The sequence below is a fragment of the Pygoscelis adeliae genome, unplaced genomic scaffold, assembly GCF_000699105.1.
Source record: "Pygoscelis adeliae isolate BGI_AS28 unplaced genomic scaffold, ASM69910v1 Scaffold66, whole genome shotgun sequence".
NCBI classification, from domain to species: domain Eukaryota; kingdom Metazoa; phylum Chordata; class Aves; order Sphenisciformes; family Spheniscidae; genus Pygoscelis; species Pygoscelis adeliae.
In genome coordinates, this window is record NW_008825167.1 from 9362655 (window position 1) to 9375048 (window position 12394).

Below are 12394 nucleotides of genomic sequence, written 5' to 3' on the forward strand. Positions count from 1 at the left end.
GTCCGTTTCCTACACGGCTCCATAAACGACAGGGGAAAGACCAGCGGGGTGTGGATTCACCGCACTGCCGTTCCCTAGGGATGCAGAGGTCGGGACTAGGAAACTCTGACCCAACTCACAAAACTGGGATTAGGAAACTCTGACCTGACTCACAAGCCTTTCTGCAGGCAGCTCCTTCAGAAGCCCCACCGCCCTCCCTGCAGAAATAGGGGCCAGCAGTAGTAGGGACTGAGTGACACCCTGTGGTGATGGAAAGGAAATACGAACCCCTGAATCACAGCCCATCCTCCCCATGGCCCTCTGGATTGTCAAACCAACCCTAGCGGAAAAGGTCAGGTAAGATTTTGCCCACCCCTGCCTGCAAGGGCAAACAGCCAGGGAAAATCCCAAAGAAGGATGCAGGTGGGAAGGGGATGGCGGTGCGCTACCCAGTCCTGCCTGGAGGAGAGCTCTGACCTATCCGGCACCTCTGCCCTAATGGGAAGTTTTAAAAAAATAACCATACAAAGAAAGCAACTTAAAAGAGGTATTTACACTCTCTGGAAATTTAAAAAGAGACAGGCCACCAGCATGGGATTTTACAGGATAACTCATCCGGCAGCTGCCATCGTCCTAGAGGTGCTCGCTCAGGAGACAAGAAGAGAGCAACTGAAATGACTGTCCGCAAGTGAAGGCACCTGGTCTGGAAATAGCATCAAGCTGGTGTTTTTCTTTCACACGGGGTGGGATTGGGGGGAGATACTGGTGCTGATGGTTTGTCAGGACTTGCTACACTTACAAGAGCATTATCCTACATTACGAGATATCTTAATTAACACTTTACTTCCTTTAACCCACAGAAGGGCCTAAGCCTAAATTCATTAGATTGTCTCACACATGTTTAAGTTAAGAGCTTGTATCGACTAGGAGTGCATTTGTCTCCTTGCTCAGTCCTCTCCCAGTACAGAAACACTTGGCCTCCTAAAAAAATGTCATCGTGATCAACCAACCACCTATTCTGGTCTAGTCACTTGTGTAAAAATCGCCTTTTCGGGCTGAAGAGTCCCAGCCTTCCGCTGAATACCTCAATTAAAAATACAATTAAAAAGTTACAGTCAATCCTTCTAAAAATAAACATAAAGAACTAGAGCATATACAGAAAAGAAATAAGGTGGCATTGAAGGTGCCTAGGGCTACAAATTTGCTACCATAGTTTGAGTTTCAATTGTAACGAGTTCCCAGGCCATAGAGTGAACACAAGACGTATTATCCTTCTTCCTCAGTAACTGATGATGGACGCTTTTTTCCACGGGACTGATAAGAAACCTCCTCTCCACCAGCATTCACAGCCATATTTGCAATTTTGTGACATCAGCAGGGAAAAATAAAACGATACAGGGAAGAGTCTTTCGGGTTTTGTGTTCAGCTGTAAATATCAGCTAACCAGGTAACTGTGCATCTCTCTGGAGTTGATGCTCAAAACCACGCCTGAGTGATTGCCTATGAAAATATAGAAACAAAAGGCCAGCATTAGTGTATTTCAGGCACTTCACAATAAATCTCCCTTTTATTGCAGGGACAAGTCAATCGCATAAAGAGAGTTGCTTTATCAAACAACAGGTCAGGTGAAGGTTGGTGCAACAGCTCCATGTACCTACAGGATACGTTCGCACAATGCTTTTGTTCATGGTGGTGGATTTGTGGTGAAATCCTAGGGTTTCTATCCCTGTGACAGCATAAGTTGGTTCTCTTTGTGGCTTAAAAAGGTGTAGTTGTCTCAAGGGGTGCAGGTGAGGGAGGAGAATGGAACCTGAGGCATCCATTCGACATGCCACTGACCTGGGACTGGACACTGACCGGCATCAGCAATAAGGGAACTCTGTAGCTGTTCAAGTTGCCACTTCTCCCAGAAGGAGTCACTGCAAGGTAATGGTGTTGAGGAGTCCCAAGGTGGGGGTTGCGATAAAGTAGGCAACATAAAATATATAGAAAACAAAAAAAGTGGATGGGTGAGTCTGGAAATACTGTACTGTGGAAATTCAAAAGTTATGAGAAGAGAGAGAACAAACAGAAACCCAGGCCTGTAACTCCCTGCTGTGCACGGAGCGGAGGTTGCTACTGACATCTCCCTACAGGGAGGGAGAAAGCTCATCAGAACTAGAGGAGATCTCCATAGCTTAGGAACCTTCTGCAAATAATGTTGTAAAACAGAATTTGATATAAAGCAGGGATGTTTCATGTTTCATACTCCAGCCAGATAAAATAGAGGAGTATCATTAACAGGAATATTTTCTTGGCAGTACTGAGCAATACCGGAGCTAGTGGGAAGTATTGCAAGTAACAAAACAGTACAGTGAGCAGAAGTATAGTTTATGTCTTAAATAGTCTTGTGTCTGAAAGTTGTACAGTAGCTGACAAATATGGATGATTATGACCCACAGAAATGAACTCTTTACACTCCGCTGGAAATGCTGCTCTCTTAAGTTTCACATCAAAACATCATGATCGTGCACACTTTAACCCTAATAATGCTCTGCCCAGATAGAAGAATTTTTTTTTTTTTCTCTAAGTAAGGAGTGCAGGGCAAATAGAGATTATTTCTGAATGCATTACAAATCAGGGTAGCATTTCTTTATTCCAGTATCCCAAGCTGCCTTATATAAATAGGCCATAAGGGATTTCCTACCATTAAGAGAAGTTATGCTTTCGTACGTTACTAGAGGTGTTTGAATGCTCCACTTTAACAGGCATGTCTGCAAGGATTTTGTTAGCATTCAGCCTTCTCCTCTAAAGACCCTGGAGATGGGTTGATCAAACAATTTTAACACAGACTTTGTATTTCCAGGGTTGTTTTTGGAACTAACTCCGGTAAAGTCAGGAGTGCAATCAAGGTCATCTTGCAAAATCTGAATGAAAACACAGTGATAGTCACACACAAAGGTTGTCAAAGAAAAGACAGAAATACACAAAGCAAAGCAGGAGGCTGGATTCTTCCCTTGTGCTCAAAGCTTACACCTCCAAGAACCTAGAAGCAGCACACAGTTCAGCAATTGAAAATAAAGACATCGACAACAAACAATAAAGGTGAAACCCAAGATAAAGAAATCTCTCCTCTGCCAAAGTTCTGTCCTTCCCCAGGCTACCTCTGGTGCAGCAAAAACACATCTTCTTCCGTGGGTTCATGAAGACATTACAGTTGCCTGTTACACCATGAATCTACTGCTACAAATCCCAAAGGCTTTGGGTTATCCGATTTATTTTCACAAAATGTGTAGAAATGGAACGGGGGAGCTTTTTCCATTGTCCTACACTTTTCAGACTGTGACCTGAAAGTAGTCTGAACACAATGGTAAATTTTACAAGAAATGAACTTTATAGATCAGCACTCCATGTTACATTAAAAATAACCACAGGGTGCCAGGATATACACTTCCAAGTGACAATGAAATCATTTGCACTGAGAGATATTCACAGAAAGTTTCCCTCATGGGTTCCTTATGACCACCCCGTGAATACTAGAAAGTTACCAGCTAAATTAGGGAAGACATGATACTTTTTATACAGGAATAAATTTAATGTTTCTAATCACAAAAACTTTAAATGCCACTGGAATATGATGGCAAATATAGCAATGGATATAGACACAATCCATCTGAAATCATGGAAACATTGACTCTACAAATCCTTCTGGCCTAAACTCCATTTTCCACTAATTCAGGGGATTATTGAGTTAATTCAACTGTTACCTATTATATCCTGTTCTGCCAAATACAATTTCTCTCTAAAATTGTCCAGGTAAGTCTCCTGACACTAAACTGTACTATCTCTGTACTCATGCTCTATATAGAATGTCATCCATACATTAGCCTGTATCACAAGCAAGCCAAAAGGAGATAACTGAGATAATCCTTTCTTAGTGGTGTACTATTTGCTTCTTCCTGAGACTGAGCAGAACATGAAAAAAAGCTAAAATGAAAACAAACATCAATTAAAAATAAATTACTTATGAAAATGTATAAACTAAAAATGAAGTTACCTCTTGCGTTACCTAGTGTTTGAGAGTCCAGATCATCATCAATAAACTCCTCACCCTGGATGATGTTCTGGGTGTCCTCACTATGATTAACAGGGCTTGTCATCTCCTGCTCTTTTTCGTTGTGCATCTGGGCATAGACATTTCTGCCTGGCAGTTTCCTAAATCAGACAAGGAGAAAAAGTCTTGTGATGGAGTTCCTTTGTGTCGCACACATACTGGCATCAGAGCAGAGCTTCAGCAGAGCGAAGTCTCACCAGAATCAAAATAGCACCAATTCCACCCTTCCTTAATTTTGTGTTCATGACCTAAATGTATGAACTCCTTATTCTCAGTCACAGTTTTATGTAACTGCCTTGTCACGATGTTCATACCAATGTAATAACTAAGCATCAATTTCTTGACTAAGACTGACAGACAATGAACATTAATAAAAAAAACCCTAAAACCACAGAAAAGCTATTTTTAAGAACTCAAGCAATAAAAAGGCTCAACAGGCATTAATTCCTGGTTCCAGGTGTCTTCACAAACATTAAGCTGTGTCACAGTCACCATCTCTCGTGAGACCCCACCTGGAGGACTGTGTTCAGCTCTGGGGCCCCCAGCGTAAGACAGACATGGACCTGCTCGAGCGGGTCCAGAGGAGGGCCATGAAGATGATCAGGGAGCTGGAGCACCTCCCCTATGAGGACAGGCTGAGAAAGTTGCGGCTTTTTAGCCTAGAGAAGAGAAGGCTCCGGGGAAACCTTATAGCGGCCTTCCAGTATTTAAAGGGGGCCTACAGGAAAGATGGGGAGGGACTCTTGATCAGGGAGTGTAGTGACAGAATGAGGGGTAACAGTTTTAAACTGAAAGAGGGTAGACTTAGATTAGATATTAGGAAGAAATTCCTCACTATGAGGGTGGTGAGACAGGTTGCCCAGAGAAGCTGTGGATGCCCCCTCCCTGGAAGTGTTCAAGGCCAGGCTGGATGGGGCTTTGAGCAACCTGGTCTAGTGGAAGGTGTCCCTGCCCATGGCAGGGGGCTTGGAAGTAGGTGATCTTTAAGGTCCCTTCCAACCCAAACCAATCTATGATCACATCTCCCTGGTGAGGTGGGCTGACACTGAAGATGGATGATAGCATCGAATAGCACTCTCAGACTCCATCAGGGTTGAGAAGAAAGAAGCAGGAGAAATCCAGGAGACAGGGAATGGAAAGGGAGCAAAGAATGAAGAACCAGGAGGCCAGGAGCAAAGAGTAAGAAGGAAGGAGGCAAATAGGCATCAACAAGGGCAAATAAGAAGACAGGGGAGGTTAGTGAAGTTAAGCAGGCAGCACTGAAGGAAACAGAGTGTAAAGCTTGGCCCAGGACTACTGGGAATTGCTGAATTGACAAAACTTTCTATAGCAGACAGCATTTAATTCATTCATTCCGATTTGAATCTAGAAAAACAAAAAGCATGTCATTAAATGGCTCTATCAGTTCTAATGGACAATTAGCATCATGGCTGAGCCTGGGAGGCTTAAGAGTAAGTATTGATAAAGAGTTCTTAACTAGATTAACTTAAATTAGACTTTGTAAAATCAAAGGGAATAATCAGAGACTTCTAACTTTTGCAACAGAATTTCTGGTTTCAACATTTCTAGAGAGCCATATCCTTTGTTGTAGTTGCATTCACCTGCAGTCTGCCTGGGCACATAAGGACATCCCTTCCTAGGCACCAAGCAGACACTTCTGATTAAGGAGTTGCAGGTTGTAAGCTCCATTTCTCACACTACAGGGAGCAGCTTGACAGCTTGATCAGCATGACAGCAGATCATGGCTGTCAAAGTCTGTGCTTAAACACAGATTATTGCAAAGGGCAGACAATGACAAGAAAAGAGAAAATGGGGTTGAACTGCTGAGGTTAAGTTGGGGTTTCTGCCGAGCTCCTTTAGACAGTGAGAAGATAGAAAAAGTGACACTAATTTTTAGGCATCTCTCTAAAAATGACCATCTGGCAGCAGTATGAAAGCTGGATAAATACACAGGTTGCTCTGTTTTCTCTAGGCTTTTGAAGATGACCTGTCTTTAAATGTAATTTCAGAAGAAAGGTTCTTTACCAGGTGGGACCATCTTAGTTTGAGGTAAAAGTTACTGCAGCAAACTATTTTGAACAGCACCTTTCATTGCATCAAAGTAATTAGAATAAATAGAAATTGCTGAACAATGAAAGATGACTGAAGAGGATCTCCTCCCTTTAGTTTGAACTATGCAAGAGATTAATTGCATCCTATATACCTATATATGTACACACCCCCCCCAGAGTTATGTCTATATACACACACACAAAATTATATATATACAGAAATCAGGTATTTTTATTCCATTATTTATAAGCAGCACAAAGAAAGAAGTCTGATTGCTCTTGCTCTTTTCTGTATCTCGGTGAGCATGGAGCAAATAAAGCACAGGACTAACCAAATGCAAAGGACAAGGATGGAAAGAAGGTCTGATAGCACAATGCTGTGCTATTATGACCACTTCAGTAGGTCTGAGGGCTCCTCTAACACAAACATACACATAAAGCCAAGCCCTGCTTCACTCTCCTCCCATTAACTGGATGAAAAAAGCCACGTTGAAAGGGGGAAGGACATTCCTCATTACCAAAACAAATACATTAGGTAATTAATTTTGATTTTTTTCTCTAGGGCCAGTAACTCCAGGCTGTTTCTAATGTGTCTGCTAATGAAACTGGTCATGTGGAAAACAATATACCTCTCAATCAGACCTGCATCAAACCTGTCAACTTGCTCACTTTCGGTCCACTGCCAAATGCCTAAGGGAAACAAAACCCAGAAGAATATCTTTGCAACACATCTGCAGAATTAGCACATACGTTTCTGCAATAATTAGGGGACCTTCCCAAAACTATATTTCTGACAGACTGTAGAAGCATCAATGGCATCAAAATATTTTTGACATAATAAAAATGTTATCCACCTCAAACCCATATGGCACATCAGACTTTTGCAGTTAAGTAAAGGGAACAGAGCTGCTAGTCTAACTGTTGTCTGCCCAGGCTGAAGGACCTGTCTGAAACCAGGTCAACAAGGTGTGTCCTTTGGTGTAAATCCTGAGGCTTCAACACACATCTCTGGTAAGACTTACTAGTTAGAGATCACCACAACCACAACACATACTATTAAACATATTAAGGGGGTCTTGAATGAAGAAACCTCACAAGTTCACAAATAACCATTAAACATATTGTTGTTAAGAGCACTTCTTTATGGGTTATGGATGAAAGGAGAAAAGGCATAAGCTGTTATTTCTCACTCACCTAAACCTCATGAGCCCAGTCCTGCTAAGTACAGATCCTTCGTAGAAGGTATAAAGTTGAGGAACTCAGTGACTCTTCCGTACTTTCCTCTCCTCCTCACACTTACAGAGGAAAGCATCTTAGATTGCAACACGGAGTATGGATGGGAGGAAGGAGAATATTACAGGTCTTGTGAAGGCACATACTCTAGGCATTTGACCTTTTATACATTATAGACAACTCTACGTGTTTCATATTGGTTCAGTTTTACAAGAGACTCAACCAGACTGAAGAAAATGATAGTCCAAGCCTTTTCAAAAGGCATTTTTAACACATGTGCCAGATGTTCTGTTTATAAGGGACAACCACACTGTGGGATGGAACAGGATGTGGATACTGAATCCTTGCTAAAGATGGGCCTGATTCTGGCAATTTTCCAGTCGCTCCTCCTCGCTCTAACATGTAGGAAGGAAGCTGCTACCCCTAATTATACAGACAGAAACTCTTGTGTACCCTGATGTGCTTTGCTCTTCGTAAGGAAGCAATTTATGTTGAGTCCAATGTAACTGTTTGAAGTAGGCAGAGCTGAAATGCTTGCGTCTACATAAAAGACTACTGTGAAAACACGACAAGACATGAAATTTGACCCAAGAGATTTATATCAGCAACATGAAAATTGAAAGCACATTTATAAGAACAGAGAAAAAGATTTTGCAATGGTTTCTTTTGGGGGTTTACTCTTCAGCTGCAAAATGCATGTGCTTTGCATCCATCACTGGAGACAATTACCTCTGCTGAGCAGCACTCCATGGTTTACATTTTTAGTTCCTTTTGTTTTCTCTGTAGCATTTTATTTCAATCATGAAGAAGAAGAAATATTCATGCCTGCTTTGAGGACCATAAAAATATGAACTGGAGACTTAATTCTGCACAGAACTACTAACAAACATCACACCAGATGGCTTTCACCAAGCTCTCCAGGTCCCACACCTTTTAGAAGATATTCCAGAAAGTATTTTTTTCCCTCCCTATATTCACAAATTCTAATCAGTTCATACCCAAAACTGTTTGCACTTAAAAATGTTCAGCAGTAAGGAACAGCAGGAGGGGGATGAGATATTGATTCCCACTCGTTTATACTCTCTAGTTTATTTGGCTTTCAATTCCTTCCTTGTAGAGCCAATATTCATTGGCCTTTATGCAACTTCATTCATTTTCCAGAGGCTTGATTAAGATTCTGTTTAGTATACAAAACCAAAACCTATACCATTCACATGGCAAAGGATATGGAATAATGTAGCATTCTCTTGGAACTTAAATAAAACTAACAACAATAATAATCCATTAAATAGAATACTTTATTGTGGTGTTGGCTTTATTATGTTTGGATTAATGCTCAGATGACTGACTTCTTTGTGCTTTAAGGCACTCCTGATTTACTTGCCTCTTTCATTTCAGAAATCTTTTCTACATGCTATTACTTTGATTTCTGAGGAAGTTTTTATGAAATATTATGGATCATTAAATTAGTGCCTGTTTTTTTATAACTAAATGGCATGGGTTGGGACTAAACTTGCTCTCATGGAACATAAAAGTAGTATAAGCAAGGTGGGGAAAAAGGATAGCTTTTCTTCGGAGACTGAAAATGAGATAGTAAGTCAATGAGGCAGAAAGATAACACAGTTCTGCTCCAGATTGTGGAAATGACCCAGGAGTGGGTTCATTCACCAAAAGTGGCACTTGATAGTAGTGGGGAAAAAAGGAATACAGACAAAATGGTATAAATTTGGCTGAAGTAGATTCACAGTGATTTGTGAAAACAATGTATGCAGCTTTAAGTACACTGCCAGTAGTTTGCATACAAATTAAAAGATTAAGATTTTCATACTCTTTTAGAGAACCAAATTTGCTACTATTAACCAGGTAAAATACCTAAGCAGAAAAGCCAACTATTTGCTCTGGTTTGGCTACTCTAATATCCTGTTGCTATACAGAAGTAAAAAATAAGAAAAGGATGAATTCAGATCTTCCACTAGTAACATGATGATTACATGGCAGCTTTGATGTGGATAAAATATAATTTTCCTTTCCTCCACTTTGCTTAGTGCAAACAGTGCTATTTGCCTTCTCTATACTGTTGCCCGGGACCCCACACCATAGAATATTGCTCTGAAGGGATGAAGAAATCTTTTCTGGATGGCAACTTGAAACCCACAAAAAATATCAACGTTGTTTCAAAGGGAATGGAATAAGTGTGTTTTTACTGAACCAAATTTAGTAAAGATGGTATGGTATAGAAAAAATATATGCAGGTCCAAGATCTGCATTAAAAAACAGACCCGATTTCTCAAAAATATATTTTCCAGCTGCTTCATATTGTTCTGGTCAAAAGGAGCAGCTGTAGTCCATTTTACCTGGATGCTTAAACAACTGAAGCATACTAGTCAGTATTGTAACAACGTCCGTTGTCTGCACTGCCTTTTGTGCCACAGCCACAGTCAGATTTAGCAGCTGGGGTATTACCTCTTGCTCCTTGCTGCCATGCTGAAAATTTCCCCCCCAAACTCTCTAAACCAATCTTTGTTCATTTCTGGGATATGACTAGAATTAGTTTTTAAAACTATCAGCATTTATCAATTAAAATTTACTTTTCATTTACTGGGTAAAAATGGCCTTAATCTGAATTGCTTACCTACTCTGATCACAAAGAATCAAAACCCTGCATGTCTCAAGACTTTTCACCTTTTTATTTTTTTGGTCTAAAGCAACTAACCACTCTCGGGGATTGCCAGAAGTCGCTCCACAAGCTCTGGGGACTCCAGCACCAGTTTTTTGAGCACGTGTTTCTGGCGAGAAGTGGCTGGATGCACAAATAGGCCATTAGATAAAATGTCTGTGTTGGGGCGGGGGGGGAACAGGTTGGGGACACAAAATGATAAATGCTTGCAATTTTACTGCATATAAGAACAGAGGGCAGCAGACTTCCTAGTCAGTGTTTAAGTATTTGGGATTAGGGCGTATCAGAACCAATGTAACCTACAGTCACCTAATCATTAGCTAGACAGCCATGACAGCTCTGATTATCCACCAGACCCTACAATTCTAATTTTGATTAGAGTAGTAGGAAATTATACAATTTTAATCTTTTCTTTTTAACGGGCATTCCTTCAGGAGTGATGAGATGGTGTTGGTTTTTACTATGCACTACTCGGCCAAAATCCCACTACCTCTGTATGAATCTGCCTCTGTTTTTCCCCTACCCCCCTACTTAATTAGATAAAATACTCTCTTCATTTTCTGCATATGAGGCATCTGACACAGAATCTTATGCAGGATTGTTATTTTTAGATTACTGCTCTCCCCCAAACTAATTTTATAAGATTTACTTCTTGTGAGGGACACCAATTTTTAGCGCTGGGTATTGCAGTTTTCAAAAAACTGTGAAATTAAACAGGAACAGCAAGTTTCATCATAGCTGTCCCGATTGCCCTAAAAGATTAATAGAAAAAGAGGTATTAGATAAATCCCTGATGTCTTGTCAACACTGTCTTTCATCTCACAATTCTGCCTGACAAAAATTAGTGTAAATTAAGACCCAAGTTCTTGCAACATGAACTTCAGAAATAATCCAGGCAGGGAGGGCAGGTGACCATGCCTGGGGACAAGGAGCCTCAGCACTCAGGAACCATTGGGCAGTTTGGGCAGGTTTCTCCATTTTCTATCGAAGCTGTGCTACAGTCCACACAGAATTCTGCTATTTTCTCTTTACTTTTCATCACAAGTCCTGAACAGTGCCTCTGCTCGTTGCAAATGGATGAAATGCTCTCATGTATGAAGCTGTAACCTCTCTGCCAATCCAGTCACCATCTCTGCAAGCCAGTCTTTCCATCTTGCATCTTTCCAGGTATCAAACTTAACCTTAAGTAAAGAACTGTCCTTTGGGGCGGCAAAGAGAGAGAAACTGGTCCAAGGCATGTCCATGCAATCTTTTGCAGACCACCTGCTTTGCCTGTGCCCCAATGCAAACTGCAAGTCCTGTAGACCCAAAACTAAGATTAATAAACATTTATCTGATTTGGGGAAAGAAGGACTTTCAATCCTTTTCTGAAGGGAGTAACTGACTATCAGCTTACATAAATGAAAGAAAAGCACCACCAAATATCTTCCATCTCCTCCTTATTTTTGTGAATCCTACATAAAAATTATGGACAGTATTACCATGTCAACACCTTCTGCATGTCTGTAATTTCTATGTGGAAATAATTCATATTTATATTTGCATGTCTGAGTTACCATAGGGCCCAGTAAGTGTTATTCTGCTGAAATTATCTCCTAAAATTGAACAATTTTTGTTGCCTACAGCATTCTTTCAGCAAATTAATTTTTAATATACAGGCATACACACTAAGGGCATAACCTTCCCCCTGGTGCTGGGGATGGTTATGGAGCAGATCATCTTGAGTGCCAACACGTGGCACGTACAGGACAACCAGGTGATCAGGCCCAGTCAGCATGGGTTTATGAAAGGCAGGTCCTGCCTGACTAACCTGATCTCCTTCTATGACAAGGTGCCCTGCTTAGTGGATGAAGGAAAGGCTGTGGATGTGGTCTACTTAGACTGTAGTAAAACCTTTGACACCGTTTCCCACAGCGTTCTCCTGGAGAAACTGGCTGCTCATGGCTTGGATGGGCGTACTCTTTGCTGGGTAAAAAACTGGCTGGACGGCCGGGCCCAGAGAGTTGTGAATGGAGTTAAATCCAGTTGGCAGCCGGTCACAAGTGGTGTTCCCCAGGGCTCAGTACTGGGACCAGTTCTGTTTAATATCTTTATCAATGATCTGGACGAGGGGATCGAGTGCATCCTCAGTAAGTTTGCAGAAGACACCAAGTTGGGTGGCAGTGTTGATCTGCTTGAGGGTAGGAAGGCTCTGCAGAGGGACCTGGACAGGCTGGATCGATGGGCCGAGGCCAACTGTATGAGATTCAACAAGACCAAGTGCCGGGTCCTGCACTTGGGTCACAACAACCCCATGCAGCGCTACAGGCTTGGGGAAGAGTGGCTGGAAAGCTGCCCGGCAGAAAAGGACCTGGGGGTGCT

At 41.5% G+C, this 12394-nt stretch overlaps 1 protein-coding gene across 1 annotated transcript in view; it reads right to left on the reverse strand.

The window, feature by feature from the left end:
• Window positions 1-1455: 1455 nt before the first annotated feature.
• The window catches only part of SORCS2 (sortilin-related VPS10 domain containing receptor 2), a 417623-nt gene continuing 406684 nt past the window's right edge, over window positions 1456-12394 (reverse strand). Inside the window, exons 26-28 of the mRNA XM_009328890.1 lie at window positions 4016-4173; window positions 1819-1898; window positions 1456-1479 (exon numbers count right to left, since the gene is read on the reverse strand). Coding sequence (XP_009327165.1) covers window positions 1456-1479; window positions 1819-1898; window positions 4016-4173 — 262 coding nt within the window. The remainder of the gene's footprint in view (window positions 1480-1818; window positions 1899-4015; window positions 4174-12394) is intronic.